Source organism: Pristiophorus japonicus, chromosome 31 (genome assembly GCF_044704955.1).
Source record: "Pristiophorus japonicus isolate sPriJap1 chromosome 31, sPriJap1.hap1, whole genome shotgun sequence".
In the NCBI taxonomy this organism is placed as follows: Eukaryota; Metazoa; Chordata; class Chondrichthyes; family Pristiophoridae; genus Pristiophorus; species Pristiophorus japonicus.
In genome coordinates, this window is record NC_092007.1 from 6,826,614 (window position 1) to 6,849,238 (window position 22,625).

General features: G+C 50.1%; 1 protein-coding gene across 1 annotated transcript in view; it reads right to left on the bottom strand.

The window, feature by feature from the left end:
• LOC139240379 (urokinase plasminogen activator surface receptor-like) overlaps positions 1–20,791 on the bottom strand; it is a 35,814-nt gene extending 15,023 nt beyond the window's left edge. Inside the window, exons 1-5 of the mRNA XM_070868864.1 lie at positions 20,634–20,791; positions 16,826–16,942; positions 16,525–16,662; positions 7,403–7,546; positions 4,389–4,544 (exon numbers count right to left, since the gene is read on the bottom strand). Coding sequence (XP_070724965.1) covers positions 4,389–4,544; positions 7,403–7,546; positions 16,525–16,662; positions 16,826–16,942; positions 20,634–20,697 — 619 coding nt within the window. The 5' untranslated portion in view covers positions 20,698–20,791. The remainder of the gene's footprint in view (positions 1–4,388; positions 4,545–7,402; positions 7,547–16,524; positions 16,663–16,825; positions 16,943–20,633) is intronic.
• Positions 20,792–22,625: the final 1,834 nt, after the last annotated feature.

Genomic DNA, 22,625 nt, shown 5'->3' on the forward strand with positions numbered 1-22,625 from the left:
GGCTGTTTCCACAGATTCTTATCCACTTCCACAAAATCTGCCTCTCTTTCCAGTCCAGTCACTCTAGCCCTTAATAGAATTCCTTTCACTTCCCCTTCGTGATCCTGATAAAAGTTCTGCAGGTCCTGATTCTTTCCACTGGGATCGTATGCTAGGGTCACGTGATAGGGTGCCTGCGGCAGGTCCAGAGACCACCACTGAGGGGTTCTAGTGGTATAATACTGCCGCTTAAGGGTTTCCTGTTTTACAATAATCCCATCATCTCCACACTCCAAATGCAACTGGAATTTGCAAAGGAGGTCTCTAGCCATCAAGTTACAGTCCAGATTGGTAGTGATGACAAATCGATGTTCTACCAATTCTTCTTGGTAACCCACTTTAACTAGTTCTGACACCGGGAATGTCGAGATTTATCCCAAGAATCCTGAAAGTTCCTGTGTTTCAGTAGAGGCAGGGAGTTTAAGCTTTGATTGTACAGAAGACATGAAGGCTCCCGTATCTATCAAAAAGGGTTGCCACTCATTCAGAATGGGTTGTCGTCCGGGGGGGATCCCTGCACAATCAAGCTGCGTAGTCAATCGGGGGACAAGTGACCAAAGGGGTTGTTTCTGGGAGAAGTTAGTGTAAGATCCTCCTCTCCCCCCTTGCCCCCCTCCTCTTCCTCCTCTTCCTTTTCCATGCTGACGGTAGGGGCAATTTTTATTCCAATGTCCTTCCTGCCCACAATTAAAACAGTCAATTCCTCTTACCCAGTCCCGGCCTCTTCCCATACCATGCCGGGGACAATAGGGAGGTTTATTAGCAGGGCTCGGGCCGTTTGGTTGTTTAGTATAACCGTATCCTTGCTTATCCATCCAATCCTGTATGCAACACTACGGTTCTATTGATCCTTCCTCCCGAGATGGCTCTTCCTTTCTAGTCACGTATTCAGTCTTGACCCGGGTTGGGGGCGCACCTCCCCCCTCCCCTTTCTTTTCCTGCCAAAAATATCTAACTGCCCTTTCCATCTGTCCGGATAGCGTGAGCAATCAAATAGTTGTTTGAAGATCACAGACATCTATAGAGAGGTGGTCTGCAGCTTGTTGTGCATCAGGGTTTGGCATTGGTCTGACAGGGAATTGGTGTCGGGACTTTGGGATCTTGGAAATCATTTCTAGGCCGGAGGATGTTTCAGAGCTGTCTGACTGCTTGACAGTTCTGCGTCTCGATCGGCGGGGGTGTTTGCTATGTCTTTCACAACTTGGACTGGTAGGTTGACTAGAAGATTTACGGGACTGTTTGTGATGTCGAGATATAGTTCTGCCCTTTCGAGTGTGAGATCTGGTCCTTTCGGCTATATTGCCTGTGAACTGGGGATCCGAATCGCTATCAGAGGATGAGGAGTCAGTTTGGGTTTGTTGCTTTGGTGATATGTGGTTGTTCCTAACTCTTTTTACCGGAGTGTTAGGTGGAGGGTGTTGGGAAGAGGACTGGAGCAAGAGGCCAGGGGGTGCGGGAGGCGCCGTTGGGCGCTGAGTCAGTGGCCACTCATCAATTTCATCATCAGCCTCGGTTAACACAAAGCCAGCCATTTTAACTTGTAGTTGATCAATACCTTTCTCAGAGGTCCCAGAGGATCTCTTAGCAAGTTTCTCGTGCGCACATTCTCTTTTTTTTAAGACGTCTACAGTTTTAACATGTGTTCCCTCTGTCAATGCAAGTCCTAATTTAATAGCATTTGTTTGCCAAGTCGATAGAAGTGATGCATCTTTTAATTTCTGACAATAATGTCGCCAGGTTGCAATTAAATTTTTTTATCCCCTTTTCCTCGTCCCCTTCTCCAAATTAATCCCTGTGCTTTTTTTTTTACCTCTACGCTTCTAGTGTCACTTAGAGGCCACGGGTCATCCCCTAATAATTTGTTCAGGGCTCCTGATAATTTTCTAAAGTCTTCAGCTCTTTCAGGGAATTCCTCACATAGCTTTTGTAGCGGATTATCCGCATCCGTGGTTTTATCTAACTGATTACCCATTTTCACGCTGCCCCTCGTATTACTGTGTCGCTACGCGTTCGTGTCGTCGTGCAATTTAAACAAACTTAAAAATAGACACAGACTTTACAGAAACTAACACTGACTTTAACTAACTCCAAATAACCAAACTTTACTAATGCTGACACTTACCCGCGTCGCCGCGCGTTCGCGTCGGCCCTACTTTCCGAGTTGCTGCGGGGGTTTTTTTTTAAATTCAATCAGAGCCGAGACGGGCCAAGTGATATTCAAGGTCCCTTCGTCGTACCTGAGTTGAACACCTATCCTCTACTTAAATCCCCATTTTATTCCCTGTGAGCCTAATTTTCTAATTTTGATTTCTTATGAGCCTCAATTAATTTCTTTCAATCTCCACATTTCCCTATCCTTTCGCGTTACTGCGCAGTTTAAATTCAATCAGTCAATGAAAGCCCTAATTTAATGGAGTTTTTCTGCCAACTGGACAGGAGTGATTTTATTTTTTTTTACTGCAGTGGAATTTTTCTCATAATTTAAAATCTCAGAACATTTTATTTTTTAGCACCTATTTAGTACGTTACTTTTTTTTTTAAACAAACCTATCCTTTGGGCATTTCCTGGCTCCGTAACTTATCATCCGAATATACGTAATTCAATAAGGTTCACACTCTTAAACTTCCCACATACAGGACAACACTACGAAGGGTTAAAACAAACTTTCATTCTGTTTGAGATAAAACAAACCACAACTCCCCGGCTTTTTTTTTTTTACAGTAAAAATCACAGAAGCATTTCTCATTTAAACAGACATTCACAAGAGTCTCTTTTCTTTCCTATTAATTTTTTTTTGGATCCATGATTGATCATCTATCCCTATCTAGCTCTAACTATCTTTCCCTTTCCAAGTCGCCGCTTGGTTTGCGTCATCGCGCAATTTCCCTATCTCTATCCCTATTCTAAGTTTGAAAGGTATTCACCAGATTGTCCTGGATCTCGTTCAGACACTACCTGAGAACCAGCGAGTGGCTAAACTTTCCTCAGACTTTTGAAACTGGGGGAAACTGGAGCAGTATTGAAATCATACTCACTCCAGTGGCCACTTTCCCCTCGTCTCGTCCAAGGCTAGTCTGGCTCTTAATTTGCAAGTTTTCGGCAGTCGTCCGTTGAGATCCCACTTCTGACACCAAATGTTAATTCCTGGATTCTTTTACCTCAATCTGGTTCAGTAAAATTACTGAGTCGAATACCTCTTGTGCTTTGAACAAAGCAGTCTTTATTACCGGCCAGTAAGACCTATCAGACAGAAGATATACTCTCTGGATAGAGCGTACACACTCCCTACGGATAGGTGAAGTTACATCGTAAAGCGTTAACAGTTATACAGTTTAGAAATCAGATAACAAAATACAAATGGATTGACAGTCTAACTCAGCCACTCATTAGTCAATCTATATGAGATGTTCTTCTTGAAAGCTCAAGCATTGCCTCTAAATGTTTCAATCTAATGGTGTGACTACTAACTGAGACCTTGCAATTCTGCAGATGTATTTCATGTTACAATTATATATTATTGGCAGGATTAGTGACTTGAAACCTTGAGACAGACTGTTAGCTATGCTGATGTTGCACTATTTGCAATCTGACATTCTCCCAGCTATTCTTCCATGGCTTATACATTTTCATATATCCCGTTTACTTTACTGTCCTTAATTCCATATATTCCGTTCAGATATCCACAGTGTCAGGAGCAGGAAAGTGATAAAGGATTGTGGTGTGAGGGGGAAGTGGGATGAGAAAAGGAGCGGGGATGAAGATACCGTTGTTGCCCCAATAGGGTCGACGTCGCCGACGGCCACAGTACCCACCTCCTGCTGTCCAATGAGTCACAGCACTCACTCCTCCAGGTCCGAGGGCTGCTGGAGCTGAGCATCATCCCTGCCTGTTCTCTGCTGCTCCCTTCTATTGTGGGCCATCTTGGCCTGCAAAAGAAAGGAATGTATGAGTCAGAGTCCAGCTATGTGCTTGGGAGATATGCCTGCTGTGGTTGAATAGCTGTGATTGCAGGCAAGGCGTGAGCCGTGGATGTGACTTTGAGTAGGTGCAGATGTTTGGTGGGTGAGAGGTGGGGATGTGGTGCTTTGCACAATGTGCACAGGCTGAGCTTCAGATGCTGGTATGTAGGACCTGTTGACCTTTCCCTTTCTTCCTTTTTGCTTTCTTCCTTTTTTGTTTCTCTCTTTCTTCCTTACTTCCTATCGTTCACTCTCTCTCTCTCTCTTTCATTGTTTCTTTCCGCCTTTAGCTTCCTTCTTTCTCTCTCACTCTCTTCCTTCCTCTCTCTCTCTCACGCAATGGTGTTGAACTGTCGCGCTCTGCACTGCGCAGATTGTCTCTCCGTTACCTGGCTTAGGACGGGCGACGTCGGTGTTGCAGAGGTTTTCCGTGCAACACTTGGGATTCTCATCGGCCAGTATAAGGAATTCACGCAAGGCGCTGGTGCTTTGGCAGATCTGCTCCGAGGCGCAGCCCCTGGCGAAGAACGAGCCCGTTTTCGGCACTAGACACAGACGGGAAACAGGTTAGATATCCAGGAGTGTGATACAACAGTCCTCACTGGTTAGAACGGGCGGGTTTGTGTCTACGACATTGGCCCACTTTACGCGATGGACGGTTTAACGGGACAGCACTGTGACAGTGCTCGACTGGTCTATACACCTGTGTATCGCACTTGCTGCAATCACAGCGCATTTTACAGCACAGCAACAGGCTATACAGCCCAACAGATCTATGTCAGTCTCTATGATCCACACAAGCCTCCTCCCTACTGTATTTGCATTTACCTGCTGTTTCATAAGAAGATAAGAATTAGTAGCAGGAACCTGCTTCGCCATTCAGTAAGATCATGGGCTGATCTTCAACCTCAACTCCACTTTCCCGCCCGTTCCCCATACCCTTTATCCCCTAGAGTCCAAAAATCTATCGATCTCAGCCTTGAATGTACTCAACGATTCAGCATCCAAAGTCCTGAGGGGTAGACAATTCAAAAGATACACAATTATTTTAAAGTAAACTTTAAATCAAGTGCCTCCTTTTTAAAGAAGCACTAAAACCGACAAATAATCAAATTATACTTTTGAAAAACTATGGTCAAATTAAACTTCGGTTGTCGGGGGTGATGATGCACTCCAGTCCCTCCGGTGCCCACCTCTTCCAAAGATACACAACCCTCTGAGTGAAGATATTCCTCCTCATCTTAGTCCTCAATGACCGACCCCGTATCCTGAGACTGTGACCCCTAGTTCTCGGCTCCCCAGCCTGGGGGAAACATCCTCTCTGCATCTACCCTGTCGATCCCCCTCAGAATCTGGTATGTTTCAATGAGATCACCTCCCATTCTTCTAAACTCCAGAGAGTATCGGCCCAATCAACTCAATCTCTCCTCCTAGGACAGCTCTCTCATCCCAGGAATCAATCCAGTGAACCTTTGTTGCACCGTCTCCAAGGCAAGTATATCCTTCCTCAGATAGGGAGACCAAAACTGTATGCAGTACTCCAGGTTTGGTCTCACAACCGCCCTGTACAGTTGTAGCAAGACTTCCTTACTCTTTTCTAACCCCCTTGCAATAAAGGGCAACATGCTATTTGCCTCCCTTATTGCTTGCTATACCAGCATGCCAACTCTCTTTTTACTGTATGAGGGCATCTAAATCTCCCTGAACACCAACATTTAAGTTTCTCACCATATAAAAATGTATCAGTTTTTCCATTCTTCCCACCAAATTGAATAACATCACATTTCCCCACAATATGCTCCATCTGCTATCTTATTGGCCACTCACTTCACCTGTCTATATCCCTTTGCAAGCTCTTTGTGTCTTCATCACAACTTACTTCCCCATGTAGCTTTGTATCGTCAGCAAAGTTGGTTACATTGCACTCGGTCCCTTCATCTAAGTCATTAATATAGATTGTAAATATCTGAGGCCCCAGCACTGATCCTTGTGGCACCCCACTAGCTACAGCCTGTCAACCTGAAAATGACCCATTTATCCCTACCCTCCCTTTTCTGTCCATTAACCGATTCTCTATCCACGCAAATACATTACCCCAACCCCATGAGCCCTTATCTTGCGTAGTAACCTTTCAAGTAGCACCTTATCAAATGCATTTTGGAAATCCAAATATACTACATCCACTGGTTCTCCCATATTTGCCATGACATCCTCAAAAAACTCTAATACATTTGTGAAACACGATTTCCCTTGCATAGAGCCATGTTGAATCTGCCTAATCATATTATGATTTTTAAGTGCCCTGTTACCACTTCCTTAATTATGGATGCCAGCATTTTCCCAACGACTGATGTCATGCTAACTGGCCTGTAGTTCCCTGTTTTCTCTCTCCCTCCTTTCTTGAATCAGATGAGGCACTTTCAAGATAATCTTTGTTTTAGTGATAGTGTTATGGGATAAATATTAGCACCAGGACATCGGGCCGAACTCCCCCTTTTCTTCTTCCAACAGTTACCGTGGGATCTTTTACATGCCATCTGAGGGGGCAGGTCTCAGTTTAACATCTCACCTGAAAGACGGCACCTCCGACAGTGCAGCGCTCCATCAGTACTGGTCTTCCAACAATGCAGCACTCCCTCAGCACTGCCCCTCCGACAGTGCGGCGCTCCCTCAGTACTGCCCCTCCGACAGTGCGGCGCTCCCTCAGTACTGCCCCTCCGACAGTGCGGCGCTCCCTCAGTACTGCCCCTCCGACAGTGCGGCGCTCCCTCATTACTGTCCCTCCGACAGTGCGGCGCTCCCTCAGTACTGCCCCTCCGACAGTACGGCGCTCCCTCAGTACTGCCCCTCCGACAGTGCGGCGCTCCCTCAGTACTGCCCCTCCGACAGTGCGGCGCTCCCTCAGTACTGCCCCTCCGACAGTGCGGCGCTCCCTCAGTACTGCCCCTCCGACAGTGCGGCGCTCCCTCAGCACTGCCCCTCCGACAGTGCGGCGCTCCCTCAGTACTGCCCCTCCGACAGTACGGCGCTCCCTCAGTACCTCCCCTCCGACAGTGCGGCGCTCCCTCAGCACTGCCCCTCCGACAGTACGGCGCTCCCTCAGTACTGCCCCTCCGACAGTGCGGCACTCCCTCAGTACTGCCCCTCCGACAGTGCGGCGCTCCCTCAGTACTGCCCCTCTGACAGTGCGGCGCTCCCTCAGTACTGCCCCTCTGACAGTGCAGCACTCCCTCAGTGCTGCCCCTCCGACAGTGCGGCGCTTTCTCAGGATTGGCACTGGATGTGTCGGCCTGGATTGTGGGACAAAGTCTCTGGAGTGAGATTCGAACACACGGCCTACTGACTCAGAGACAAAGGCACTCCCCACAGCTGACACCCGAAGATTACAGAAGATTCAACGTACACACAGCCTGTTTGCCTGAGACATTCATGCAGCGGGTCTCCGGCCCAACGCACTTCACTGTTTGTTCATTATCACTGCAGGAAGTGGATGAGCTACTGAAACACCCTCTGCATTCCATTCCATTCTGGGTGGTGTTCGGCGGCTCTGAAATGGAAAACACAAAGTGAGATTCTTTTCACCTTAAGGAGAAACACGGGCTGGGTATTTTTGAATTGGTTCATTGTCTTGGTTAGAAACCAGCCCTGCATTCTGCCACATGACCTTTGATTGTCTGCATAGCGACAGGAGGAGGCCATTCAGCCCCTCGAGCCTGTTCCACCATTCAGTTAAATCATGGCAGATGTATTCCATTTTATCCCGCCTTAGCTCCATGTCCCTTGTCAACCTTACCCAGCAACAATCTGTCATTCTCAGTTTTCACAGCTCCACTTATCTGAGCATCGTCTTGTTCTCGAACCAAATGAAATAACGTAGAGGGTGCTTTACTCTGTATCTAACCCTGTGCTGTGCCTGCCCTGGGAGTGTTTGATGGGACAGTGTGGAGGGAGCTTTACTCTGTATCTAACCCCGTGCTGTACCTGTACCTGCCCTGGGAGTGTTTGATGGGACAGTGTGGAGGGAGCTTTACTTTGTATCTAACCCTGTGCTGTACCTGCCCTGGGAGTGTTTGATGGGACAGTGTAGAGGGAGCTTTACTCTGTATCTAACCCCCTGTACCTGTCCTGAGAGTGTTTGATTTGACAGTGTAGAGGGAGCTTTACTCTGTATCTAACCCCACACTGTACCTGCCCTGGGAGTGTTTGATGGGACAGTGTAGAGGGAGCTTTACTTTGTATCTAACCCCCTGTACCTGTCCTGAGAGTGTTTGATGGGACAGTGTAGAGGGAGCTTTACTCCGTATCTAACCCCCTGTACCTGCCCTGGGAGTGTTTGATGGGACAGTGTAGAGGGAGCATTACTCTGTATCTAACCCCCTGTACCTGCCCTGGGAGTGTTTGATGGGACAGTGCAGAGGGAGCTTTACTCTGTATCTAACCCCGTGCTGTACCTGCCCTGGGAGTGTTTGATGGGACAGTGTAGAGGGAGCTTTACTCTGTATCTAACCTCCTGTACCTGCCCTGGGACTGTTTGATGGGACAGTGTATAGGGAGCTTTACCCTGTATCTAACCCCGTGCTGTACCTGCCCTGGGAGTGTTTGATGGGAGAGTGTAGAGGGAGCTTTACTCTGTATCTAACCCCGTGCTGGACCTGCCCTGGGAGTGTTTGATGAGACAGTGTAGAGGGAGCTTTACTTTGTATCTAACCCCCTGTACCTGCCCTGGGAGTGTTTGATGGGACAGTGTAGAGGGAGCTTTACTCTGTATCTAACCCCCTGTACCCGCCCTGGGAGTGTTTGATGGGACAGTGTAAAGGGAGCTTTACTCTGTATCTAACCCCGTGCTGTACCTGCCCTGGGAGTGTTTGATGGGACAGTGCAGAGGGAGCTTTACTCTGCATCTAACCCCGTGCTGTACCTGCCCTGTGAGTGTTTGATGGGACAGTGTAGAGGGAGCTTTACTCTGTATCTAACCCCGTGCTGTACCTGCCCTGGGAGTGTTTGATGGGACAGTGTAGAGGGAGCTTTACTCTGTATCTAACCTCCTGTACCTGCCCTGTGAGTGTTTGATGGGACAGTGTAGAGGGAGCTTTACTCTGCATCTAACCCTGTGCTGTACCTGCCCTGGGAGTGTTTGATGGGACAGTGTAGAGGGAGCTTTACTCTATATCTAAGCTCCTGTACCTGCCCTGGGAGTGTTTGATGGGACAGTGTAGAGGGAGCTTTACTCTGTATCTAACCCCCTGTACCTGCCTTGGGAGTGTTTGATGGGACAGTGTAGAGGGAGTTTTACTCTGTATCTAACCCTGTGCTGTACCTGCCCTGGGAGTGTTTGATGGGACAGTGTAGAGGGAGATTTACTCTATATCTAAGCTCCTGTACCTGCCCTGGGAGTGTTTGATGGGACAGTGTAGAGGGAGCTTTACTCTGTATCTAACCCCCTGTACCTGCCTTGGGAGTGTTTGATGGGACAGTGTCGACGGAGCTTTACTCTGTATCTAACCCCGTGCTGTACCTGCCCTGGGAGTGTTTGATGGGACAGTGTAGAGGGAGCTTTACTCTGTATCTAACCCCGTGCTGTACCTGCCCTGGGAGTGTTTGATGGGACAGTGTAGAGGGAGCTTTACTCTGTATCTAACCCCCTGTACCTGTCCTGAGAGTGTTTCATTTGACAGTGTAGAGGGAGCTTTACTCTGTCTCTAACCCCACACTGTAGCTGCCCTGGGAGTGTTTGATGGGACAGTGTAGAGGGAGCTTTACTCTGTATGTAACCCCCTGTACCTGCCCTGGGAGTGTTTGATGGGACAGTGTAGAGGTAGCTTTACTCTGTATCTAACCCCCTGTACCTGTCCTGAGAGTGTTTGATTTGACAGTGTAGAGGGAGCTTTACTCTGTATCTAACCCCACACTGTACCTGCCCTGGGAGTGTTTGATGGGACAGTGTAGAGGGAGCTTTACTCTGTATCTAACCCCCTGTACCTGCCCTGGGAGTGTTTGATGGGACAGTGCAGAGGGAGCTTTACTCTGTATCTAACCCCCTGTACCTGCCCTGGGAGTGTTTGATGGGACAGTGCAGAGGGAGCTTTACTCTGTATCTAACCTCCTGTACCTGCCCTGGGAGTGTTTGATGGGACAGTGTAGAGGGAGCTTTACTCTGTATCTAACCCCGTGCTGGACCTGCCCTGGGAGTGTTTGATGAGACAGTGTAGAGGGAGCTTTACTCTGTATCTAACCCCCTGTACCTGCCCTGGGAGTGTTTGATGGGACAGTATAGAGGGAGCTTTACTCTGTATCTAACCCCCTGTACCCGCCCTGGGAGTGTTTGATGGGACAGTGTAGAGGGAGCTTTACTCTGTATCTAACCCCGTGCTGTACCTGCCCTGGGAGTGTTTGATGGGACAGTGTAGAGGGAGCTTTACTCTGTATCTAACCCCGTGCTGTACCTGCCCTGGGGAGTGTTTGATGGGACAGTGTAGAGGGAGCTTTACTCTGGTATCTAACCTCCTGGACCTGCCCTGGGAGTGTTTGATGGGACAGTGTAGAGGGAGCTTTACTCTGCATCTCACCCCGTGCTGTACCTGCCCTGGGAGTGTTTGATGGGACAGTGTAGAGGGAGCTTTACTCTGCATCTAACCCCGTGCTGTACCTGCCCTGTGAGTGTTTGATGGGACAGTGTAGAGGGAGCTTTACTCTGTATCTAACCCCGTGCTGTACCTGCCCTGGGGAGTGTTTGATGGGACAGTGTAGAGGGAGCTTTACTCTGGTATCTAACCTCCTGGACCTGCCCTGGGAGTGTTTGATGGGACAGTGTAGAGGGAGCTTTACTCTGCATCTCACCCCGTGCTGTACCTGCCCTGTGAGTGTTTGATGGGACAGTGTAGAGGGAGCTTTACTCTGTATCTAACCCTGTGCTGTACCTGCCCTGGGAGTGTTTGATGGGACAGTGCAGAGGGAGCTTTACTCTGTATCTAACCTCCTGTACCCGCCCTGGGAGTGTTTGATGGGACAGTGTAGAGGGAGCTTTACTCTGTATCTAACCCCCTGTACCTGCCCTGAGAGTGTTTGATGGGACAGTGTCGAGGGAGCTTTACTCTGTATCTAACCCCGTGCTGTACCTGCCCTGGGAGTGTTTGATGGGACAGTGTTGAGGGAACTTTACTCTGTATCTAACCTCCTGTACCTGCCCTGGGAGTGTTTGATGGGACAGTGTCGAGGGAGCTTTACTCTGTATCTAACCCCGTGCTGTACCTGCCCTGGGAGTGTTTGATGGGACAGTGTAGAGGGAGCTTTAATCTGTATCTAACCCCCTCTACCTGTCCTGAGAGTGTTTGATTTGACAGTGTAGAGGGAGCTTTACTCTGTATCTAACCCCACACTGTAGCTGCCCTGGGAGTGTTTGATGGGACAGTATAGAGGGAGCTTTACTCTGTATCTAACCCCCTGTACCTGCCCTGGGAGTCTTTGATGGGACAGTACAGAGGGAGCTTTACTCTGTATCTAACCCCCTGTACCTGTCCTGAGAGTGTTTGATTTGACAGTGTAGAGGGAGCTTTACTCTGTATCTAACCCCACACTGTACCTGCCCTGGGAGTGTTTGATGGGACAGTGTAGAGGGAGCTTTACTCTGTATCTAACCCCCTGTACCTGCCCTGGGAGTGTTTGATGGGACAGTGTAGAGGTAGCTTTACTCTGTATCTAACCCCCTGTACCTGTCCTGAGAGTGTTTGATGGGACAGTGTAGAGGGAGCTTTACTCCGTATCTAACCCCCTGTACCTGCCCTGGGAGTGTTTGATGGGACAGTACAGAGGGAGCTTTACTCTGTATCTAACCCCCTGTACCTGTCCTGAGAGTGTTTGATGGGACAGTGTAGAGGGAGCTTTACTCTGTATCTAACCCCCTGTACCTGTCCTGAGAGTGTTTGATTTGACAGTGTAGAGGGAGCTTTACTCTGTATCTAACCCCACACTGTACCTGCCCTGGGAGTGTTTGATGGGACAGTGTAGAGGGAGCTTTACTTTGTATCTAACCCCCTGTACCTGTCCTGAGAGTGTTTGATGGGACAGTGTAGAGGGAGCTTTACTCCGTATCTAACCCCCTGTACCTGCCCTGGGAGTGTTTGATGGGACAGTGTAGAGGGAGCATTACTCTGTATCTAACCCCCTGTACCTGCCCTGGGAGTGTTTGATGGGACAGTGCAGAGGGAGCTTTACTCTGTATCTAACCCCGTGCTGTACCTGCCCTGGGAGTGTTTGATGGGACAGTGTAGAGGGAGCTTTACTCTGTATCTAACCTCCTGTACCTGCCCTGGGACTGTTTGATGGGACAGTGTATAGGGAGCTTTACCCTGTATCTAACCCCGTGCTGTACCTGCCCTGGGAGTGTTTGATGGGAGAGTGTAGAGGGAGCTTTACTCTGTATCTAACCCCGTGCTGGACCTGCCCTGGGAGTGTTTGATGAGACAGTGTAGAGGGAGCTTTACTTTGTATCTAACCCCCTGTACCTGCCCTGGGAGTGTTTGATGGGACAGTGTAGAGGGAGCTTTACTCTGTATCTAACCCCCTGTACCCGCCCTGGGAGTGTTTGATGGGACAGTGTAAAGGGAGCTTTACTCTGTATCTAACCCCGTGCTGTACCTGCCCTGGGAGTGTTTGATGGGACAGTGCAGAGGGAGCTTTACTCTGCATCTAACCCCGTGCTGTACCTGCCCTGTGAGTGTTTGATGGGACAGTGTAGAGGGAGCTTTACTCTGTATCTAACCCCGTGCTGTACCTGCCCTGGGAGTGTTTGATGGGACAGTGTAGAGGGAGCTTTACTCTGTATCTAACCTCCTGTACCTGCCCTGTGAGTGTTTGATGGGACAGTGTAGAGGGAGCTTTACTCTGCATCTAACCCTGTGCTGTACCTGCCCTGGGAGTGTTTGATGGGACAGTGTAGAGGGAGCTTTACTCTATATCTAAGCTCCTGTACCTGCCCTGGGAGTGTTTGATGGGACAGTGTAGAGGGAGCTTTACTCTGTATCTAACCCCCTGTACCTGCCTTGGGAGTGTTTGATGGGACAGTGTAGAGGGAGTTTTACTCTGTATCTAACCCTGTGCTGTACCTGCCCTGGGAGTGTTTGATGGGACAGTGTAGAGGGAGATTTACTCTATATCTAAGCTCCTGTACCTGCCCTGGGAGTGTTTGATGGGACAGTGTAGAGGGAGCTTTACTCTGTATCTAACCCCCTGTACCTGCCTTGGGAGTGTTTGATGGGACAGTGTCGACGGAGCTTTACTCTGTATCTAACCCCATGCTGTACCTGCCCTGGGAGTGTTTGATGGGACAGTGTAGAGGGAGCTTTACTCTGTATCTAACCCCGTGCTGTACCTGCCCTGGGAGTGTTTGATGGGACAGTGTAGAGGGAGCTTTACTCTGTATCTAACCCCCTGTACCTGTCCTGAGAGTGTTTCATTTGACAGTGTAGAGGGAGCTTTACTCTGTCTCTAACCCCACACTGTAGCTGCCCTGGGAGTGTTTGATGGGACAGTGTAGAGGGAGCTTTACTCTGTATGTAACCCCCTGTACCTGCCCTGGGAGTGTTTGATGGGACAGTGTAGAGGTAGCTTTACTCTGTATCTAACCCCCTGTACCTGTCCTGAGAGTGTTTGATTTGACAGTGTAGAGGGAGCTTTACTCTGTATCTAACCCCACACTGTACCTGCCCTGGGAGTGTTTGATGGGACAGTGTAGAGGGAGCTTTACTCTGTATCTAACCCCCTGTACCTGCCCTGGGAGTGTTTGATGGGACAGTGCAGAGGGAGCTTTACTCTGTATCTAACCCCCTGTACCTGCCCTGGGAGTGTTTGATGGGACAGTGCAGAGGGAGCTTTACTCTGTATCTAACCTCCTGTACCTGCCCTGGGAGTGTTTGATGGGACAGTGTAGAGGGAGCTTTACTCTGTATCTAACCCCGTGCTGGACCTGCCCTGGGAGTGTTTGATGAGACAGTGTAGAGGGAGCTTTACTCTGTATCTAACCCCCTGTACCTGCCCTGGGAGTGTTTGATGGGACAGTATAGAGGGAGCTTTACTCTGTATCTAACCCCCTGTACCCGCCCTGGGAGTGTTTGATGGGACAGTGTAGAGGGAGCTTTACTCTGTATCTAACCCCGTGCTGTACCTGCCCTGGGAGTGTTTGATGGGACAGTGTAGAGGGAGCTTTACTCTGCATCTAACCCCGTGCTGTACCTGCCCTGTGAGTGTTTGATGGGACAGTGTAGAGGGAGCTTTACTCTGTATCTAACCCCGTGCTGTACCTGCCCTGGGGAGTGTTTGATGGGACAGTGTAGAGGGAGCTTTACTCTGGTATCTAACCTCCTGGACCTGCCCTGGGAGTGTTTGATGGGACAGTGTAGAGGGAGCTTTACTCTGCATCTCACCCCGTGCTGTACCTGCCCTGTGAGTGTTTGATGGGACAGTGTAGAGGGAGCTTTACTCTGTATCTAACCCTGTGCTGTACCTGCCCTGGGAGTGTTTGATGGGACAGTGCAGAGGGAGCTTTACTCTGTATCTAACCTCCTGTACCCGCCCTGGGAGTGTTTGATGGGACAGTGTAGAGGGAGCTTTACTCTGTATCTAACCCCCTGTACCTGCCCTGAGAGTGTTTGATGGGACAGTGTCGAGGGAGCTTTACTCTGTATCTAACCCCGTGCTGTACCTGCCCTGGGAGTGTTTGATGGGACAGTGTTGAGGGAACTTTACTCTGTATCTAACCTCCTGTACCTGCCCTGGGAGTGTTTGATGGGACAGTGTCGAGGGAGCTTTACTCTGTATCTAACCCCGTGCTGTACCTGCCCTGGGAGTGTTTGATGGGACAGTGTAGAGGGAGCTTTAATCTGTATCTAACCCCCTCTACCTGTCCTGAGAGTGTTTGATTTGACAGTGTAGAGGGAGCTTTACTCTGTATCTAACCCCACACTGTAGCTGCCCTGGGAGTGTTTGATGGGACAGTATAGAGGGAGCTTTACTCTGTATCTAACCCCCTGTACCTGCCCTGGGAGTCTTTGATGGGACAGTACAGAGGGAGCTTTACTCTGTATCTAACCCCCTGTACCTGTCCTGAGAGTGTTTGATTTGACAGTGTAGAGGGAGCTTTACTCTGTATCTAACCCCACACTGTACCTGCCCTGGGAGTGTTTGATGGGACAGTGTAGAGGGAGCTTTACTCTGTATCTAACCCCCTGTACCTGCCCTGGGAGTGTTTGATGGGACAGTGTAGAGGGAGCTTTACTCTGTATCTAACCCCACACTGTACCTGCCCTGGGAGTGTTTGATGGGACAGTGTAGAGGGAGCTTTACTCTGTATCTAACCCCCTGTACCTGCCCTGGGAGTGTTTGATGGGACAGTACAGAGGGAGCTTTACTCTGTATCTAACCCCCTGTACCTGTCCTGAGAGTGTTTGATGGGACAGTGTAGAGGGAGCTTTACTCCGTATCTAACCCCCTGTACCTGCCCTGGGAGTGTTTGATGGGACAGTACAGAGGGAGCTTTACTCTGTATCTAACCCCCTGTACCTGTCCTGAGAGTGTTTGATTTGACAGTATAGAGGGAGCTTTACTCTGTATCTAACCCCACACTGTACCTGCCCTGGGAGTGTTTGATGGGTCAGTGTAGAGGGAGCTTTACTCTGTATTTAACCCCACACTGTACCTGCCCTGGGAATGTTTGATGGGACAGTGTAGACGGAGCTTTACTCTGTATCTAACCCCACACTGTACCTGCCCTGGGAGTGTTTGATGGGACAGTGTAGAGGGAGCTTTACTCTGTATCTAACCCCCTGTACCTGCCCTGGGAGTGTTTGATGGGACAGTACAGAGGGAGCTTTACTCTGTATCTAACCCCCTGTACCTGTCCTGAGAGTGTTTGATGGGACAGTGTAGAGGGAGCTATACTCTGTATCTAACCCCCTGTACCTGCCCTGGGAGTGTTTGATGGGACAGTACAGAGGGAGCTTTACTCTGTATCTAACCCCCTGTACCTGTCCTGAGAGTGTTTGATTTGACAGTATAGAGGGAGCTTTACTCTGTATCTAACCCCACACTGTACCTGCCCTGGGAGTGTTTGATGGGTCAGTGTAGAGGGAGCTTTACTCTGTATCTAACCCCACACTGTACCTGCCCTGGGAGTGTTTGATGGGACAGTACAGAGGGAGCGTTACTCTGGATCTAACCCCCTGTACCTGTCCTGAGAGTGTTTGATCTGACAGTGTAGAGGGAGCTTTACTCTGTATCTAACCCCACACTGTACCTGCCCTGGGAGTGTTTGATGGGACAGTGTAGAGGGAGCTTTACTCTGTATCTAACCCCGTGCTGTACCTGCCTGGGAGTGTTTGATGGGACAGTGTTGAGAAAGCATCGGGGGGGAGGGGGGGTGGCGATGGGGGTGTGGATCAATGATGCTCAATCGCATCATAATTGAATGGGACAGACTTATTATCAAATGAATCTACTGGATTCGAATCGGATTATCACGCTCTGTAAGCTTACCAGCAACCGTCTGTTTATTGCAGAGATCAGAGTCACAGCATGTGCTGGCCTGGGAGATGGACACAACTCCAGTGCTGAAAGATAAGGGATCAGAGCACGACCCACAGGAATTAATAATCCGACTGCTGCTCACTCGCTCTGAAAACAATCACAGGTCAGAGCTGATTTTTAACATTTTTTCGTGATAACAAGGAAGGAAAGGGAGAGAAAGATATAAGGAAAGAGAGAAAGAAAGAGAGAAAAAAAAGCGAGAAAGGAAGGATGAAATAGAAAATGTTGGAGAAAAACGAGGGACTGTTACCTGTGACTTGCGTGGTTGAAATGGTCCTGCAGGTGGTGATGGCTGATAGGCAGATCACTTCTTGTGGATCACAGTGACCAGAAGGGGCGGTACATTGGTAACAGGTCAGAGGTCGCACTGCGGAGAGAAAAACAATGAACCGCGTTGAGTCACGTTAAGAATTCTCAGCTGAGGTCAGCAACATAAGCCTCTCGGTCCAGCCCTCCGGCCCCAGGATCATGTAGAGAACCAAGGGGATGAAATCGGGCTGCTTTGCGCCTCCCGTTTACACTTCTGGGGGTCGATAACTGGGGCTCAACCATGCGCGGCGAGATCAGCGGCTCCCGCTGAATTCGGCGGGAGTTTTGCTGCGGCTATAAGACGTTGCACCCTGATCTCCTGCGCCCGGAGATCTTGACGTCATTGCTGAACGCAGCTCCCCGGTAGCACCCCGGAAGCTAAATTCCCTCTCGCCCCCGGCTTGTGCGCCTGCTGTTAACAACGACAGGTAGAGGAGGACGCTTTCAGTCGGATATCGGCTGGCCGAGCGCTGTTTAATGGCGTCAACATCCGATTTGGTTTTGGTCGGCCAGCAGTGCTGCATTGTTGCTTTCGCATCGGGAAACAGGCCCTTTGACCGATTTGATCGTTTTGAAATTTAACGAGTGTTCTGGCTCACAAAGGTTCTTGAGTTTCATTGAGGGGAGATTTGAAACTTTTTGTTGTCGTCTGCTACATGCTGCACACCTTGGCCATCCTGAGGGCGCAGCCATTGCCATCAGGCAGAGCTCCATCACCTCAGAAGGTGGAGGAGGAGGAACAGGAGCAGGAACAGCAGCGATGGAGGAGGCAGCCACTCAATCGGCCTTGTGGAAGGGCAGTCCGTCACCGCCTCATCAAACTTTGGTTCCAGTGAATTCCAGGTCACTTCCCACTTGTTCGGCACATCCCCAGCATTGCATCAATTTGTCATCCCATAACACACCCCAAAACTGAAATGAGAGACAGCACCAAATGTGCAACATGCCAGAAATAAATTTATCAAAAAACATTAACCACATATATACACAAAAACAATATTGACTAATCACCCTCGGGGTGGCGGGCAGTGACTAGTGGGGTACCACAGGGATCAGTGCTTGGGCCCCAGCTATTCACAATATATATATAAATGATTTGAATGAGGGAACAAAATGTAATATTTCCTAGTTTGCTATGACACAAAACTCGGTGGGATTGTGAGTTGTGAGGAGGATGCAAAGACACTGCAAGGCGATTTAGATAGGTTGAGTGAGTGGGCAAACACATGGCAGATGCAGTATAATGTGGATAAATGTAAAGATAAATGTAAACATAAGGACAAAGTATTATTTAAATGGTGATATCTTGGGAAGTGTCGATGTACAGAGGGATCTGGGTGACCTTGTACACCAGTCACTGAAAGCAAACATGCCAGTGCAGCGAGCAGTTCGGAAGGCAAATGGTCTGTTGGCCTTCATTGCAAGAGGATTTGAGTACAGGAGCAAGGATGTCTTACTCTAGTTATACAGGGCCTTGGTGAGGCCGCACCTCGAGTATTGTGTGTAGTTTTGGTCTCCTTACCGAAGAAAGGGTATACTTGCCATAGAGGGAGTGCAGCGAAGGTTCACCAGGAGAGATTGTGGAGAGATTGGGTTGTTTAGACCTGCATTCACTAGAGTTTAGAAGAATGAGAGGGGATCTCATTGAAACGTATTAAGTTCTGACGGGGTTGGACAGACTGGATGTGGGGAGGATGTTTCCCCGGGCTGGGAAGTCTAGAACAAGGGGTCACACAGTCTCAGGATACGGGGTAGGAAATGTAGGACCGAGAGGAGGAGAAATGTTTTCACTCAGAGGGTGGTGAACCTGTGGAATTCTCTACCACAGAAGGCTGTGGAGGCCAAATCATTGAATATATTTAAGAGGGAGATAGATAGATTTCTAGAAACAAAAGACATCGAGGAGTATGGGGAAAAAACGGGAATATGGTGTTGAGATAGAGGATCAGCCACGATCATATTGAATGGTGGTGCAGACTCGAGGGGCCGAATGACCGACTACTGCTCCTATTTTCTATGTTTGTATCTGAATACCCTTACCTCCCCTATTCACAGTGCCCTTTCTGACTTTACTGCTCCTACATAGTGTCTCCCCTGTGGCTGCAGAAAGGCTGATGGAAGGCTGTTGAGTGTCAGGGCCAGAGACTACAGATGGCCTTGCAGGAGGCCCTCGACCAGCTCTGGGCCTGGAAGGCCCGGCTGTAGACTGCACCATCTCAGGCTGGGCAGCAGCAGTCGGGGGTTGGCTGGATGACAAGCAGTGACAAGTGCAATGGCGGAGTGGCAGTGGTGGGATCAGGAATGCTAACATCCTGAGAGAGGACAGCGGGTTCCTGTTCCACTGACCCACTGCCACTCCCCCGGGGCAGCACCTCAGCATCCCTATCAATCTGCTGGAGCACAGATTGGTGGCCTGTGCGACACCGTGAGATCCCCAGTGGGCTGTGGTGGACCCAGCGATGATGGCAGCGGTCAGAGCTTGCGTGGCATCCAGCTAAGATTGCACGATGGCAGTCTGAGATTTGATGCCAGCAACCATTGTCTGCATCACAGCACTAAGACGGTGTGTGGCTTCTGCCTGTGCTGCAATGGAAGCTGCCACATCGGCCGGGACATGCATCATGTGGTCTGGAACTGCACCATCTCCCTGGGAGTCCACCATCCTCTGCAGAGTGACTCCTCCATGCTCCTTGAGGTCGTTGAATTTCTCCAGCATTGTGTCAGGCTTTGTTGCACCACACTACTGGCCGAGGCCTCCTGGGCCCTGTCCCCCCCACATTGCCTGGGGAAATGGCCTCTTTACAGTGGCCGGGACCAGCACTGCCCTCCTTCGCTTCACTGCAGCCACCAATGCCTCCGATGCCGCGTCTGTGAACTGACGAGCTCTCTCTCTGGGAGTGGGATCAGCCATTGCCATCAGGGGATTCAGTTGCTCGCATGTCATCTTCAGAGCCACCAGTGCTGAAAATGAGCATCTGCGCATGACACAACCTCCCCTTTCAGAGCTGAACGGAACCAGTGTGAAGACGTTGCACCTGAAATTTATTATCGCTTTGCTGGTAGCACCCCTATAGTGCCCCACTAAGATCATTCGTGCTTGATTTAGCGCTCCACATCCTTCCTGGGGCACTAACACCCAATTCGGTATGTTCACAACGCCCCAAGCAGGGCGTTACCAAATTCCTCCTCCCAAGACTCTCCAATCTCTGCTCCCATGGGGGCTAGGCTCGTACTGCACAGAAGGAGGCCATTCACACAGCGAGCCACATGAAGTGATCAGAACATAAGGGAGGGAAGAAAAGGTGATGGGGTGAAGTGAAGTTGGGCGGGAGGAGGCTCGTGTGGAGCATAAACAGTGGCAGGGGCCATTCAGGCCAAGTGGCCTGTATCTGTGCTGTAAAACTCTGTGTTAAGCACGAGAGAAAGACCTGCATTTCTATAGCGCCTTTCACCACCTCATGATTTCCCAAAGCGCCTCACAGCCAATGGACTACTTTTGAAGTGTGGTCACTGTTGAAATGGAGAAGGCACAGCAGCCATATTGCGCACAGCAAGCTCCCACTAACAACAAGATCGCTTCATCTGTTTTTAGTGATGTTGCTTTGAGTCATAAATATTGGCCCAGGACTCCAGAGGAGAACTCCCCCGCTCTTCTGTAACACTGTGTAATGTTACAGGAGTTCAGCCGGTGTCTAATTAACTTTCCCGATTGACAACATAAAATGTTTGTGAACTACAGATAATTGTACCTTCAGCAAGCATCATGCAGAAAGTGAAGATTGCAAAGAACGTTTCCTCCTTTCCCCATGGCATAGTCCTCAGCGATGAGACCAGGTCTCACTGTGTGCTCTGAGACACTTCCCTGTTGACAAGTAACCCCGCCCAAAGTTACCTCGAACATGATGAATCATCGCACTTCCGCTGTGTTTTGTACTTCAGCATTTCATGCTCTGTCAGGGCTAATTAACCCCTTGACGCAAGGTTCCTTCTGGCCCTTACAGCCAATGTACGAAAATGACGGGCAGGGAAAGGCCAGCTTATCCTTCAAACCTAGCCCCACACAGGGCTTGTCCATGACGGCTTAATGCACCTTCTCCGACTCCCCCCCGCTCCGTGCACACCCCACCCCGCCCACCCGCTCCTGGGAGAGGCAACAAAACAGGTAAAGGACCCCACTAGGTGACCAAAACCCAGGAGAATGCACGCACCGCGGGTTACCGTGAAAGACACAGGGAAAAATTGGATAGCGTCTCCAACACTTGGTTTAGCGGCAGACGCAGAAATCTCGCGTCGTCCAGGAAATTGGGGTTACTGCCCCCCCGGAAGGAAACGGAGCACACTGAATCCGGCGCTCCACTTCCTTTCTGGTGGGGGCGGGGGGTGGGAGTAGTGGAGCGGACGATCCGGGAGAGGGGCTCAGGGCTACGGGGGGCGCTGTGGCATCAGTCCGCCACACCAGCAGAGCGCCGGGCCGTCCGATCGCGGCATGGACCCCGCGTTCGAAGTGGCGATGGGACGCAGGACAAAACCGGACCGTTTTTATTTTTACCGCAGCACACCGTCCCTTTAAGCTTCCCCCTGTGAGCGGCCGGCCGCCCGCTATGCGTCTCCTGAGGCTGTCGCTGGCATCGCCCCGCGCAGCTTCAGGGGCCGATAACCCAATTTAGGGTCCGGGGCACTGCGCACAGTAATGGCATCGTCATTGCTGGCGGAGCGGGGCGCTAACCGCTACCGCCGGCACTAAACTCCCGCCAAATTTAGCAGGAGTCGTCAGCGGCGACATGCCCGGGTGAAAAGTCATTTGGGTCCCTGGGGGCACTGACAGAGGTGCAAGCTACTCCAATTTCTCCCACTTAGCTTCTGTACGATGCAAGCACTGAATTGTGCCGCGCATTTTCTGGAATCAGTAGTGTGAGCGCTCTGTGTTCCCTGAAATAAGGTTCTCTGAACTCCAGTGTGTTAGCACTGTGTGTTCCCTGAACTCGGGAATGTGAGCCCTGTGTGTTCCCTGAACTCGGGAGTGTGAGCGCTGTGTGTTCCCTGAACTCAGGAGTGTGAGCGCTGTGTGTTCCCTGAACTCGGGAGTGTGAGCACTGGGTGTTCCCTGAACTCGGGAGTGTGAGCGCTGTGTGTTCTCTGAACTCGGGAGTGTGAGCTTTGTGTGTTCTCTGAACTCGGGAGTGTTAGCACTGTGTGTTCCCTGAACTCGGGAGTGTGAGCGCTGTGTGTTCCCTGAACTCGGGAGTGTGAGCGCTGTGTGTTCTCTGAACTCGGGAGTGTGAGCTTTGTGTGTTCTCTGAACTCGGGAGTGTGAGCGCTGTGTGCTCCCTGAACTCGGGAGTGTGAGCTCTGTGTGTTCTCTGAACTCGGGAGTGTGAGCGCTGTGTGTTCCCTGAACTCGGGAGTGTGAGAGCTGTGAGTGCTCTGAACTCGGGAGTGTGAGCACTGGGTGTTCCCTGAACTCGGGAGTGTGAGCGCTGTGTGTTCTCTGAACTCGGGAGTGTGAGCGCTGTGTGTTCTCTGAACTCGAGAGTGTGAGCGCTGTGTGTTCTCTGAACTCGGGAGTGTGAGCGCTGTGTGTTCTCTGAACTCGAGAGTGTGAGCGCTGTGTGTTCTCTGAACTCGGGAGTGTGAGCGCTGTGTGTTCTCTGAACTCGGGAGTGTGAGCGCTGTGTGTTCTCTGAACTCGGGAGTGTGAGCGCTGTGTGTTCTCTGAACTCGAGAGTGTGAGCGCTGTGTGT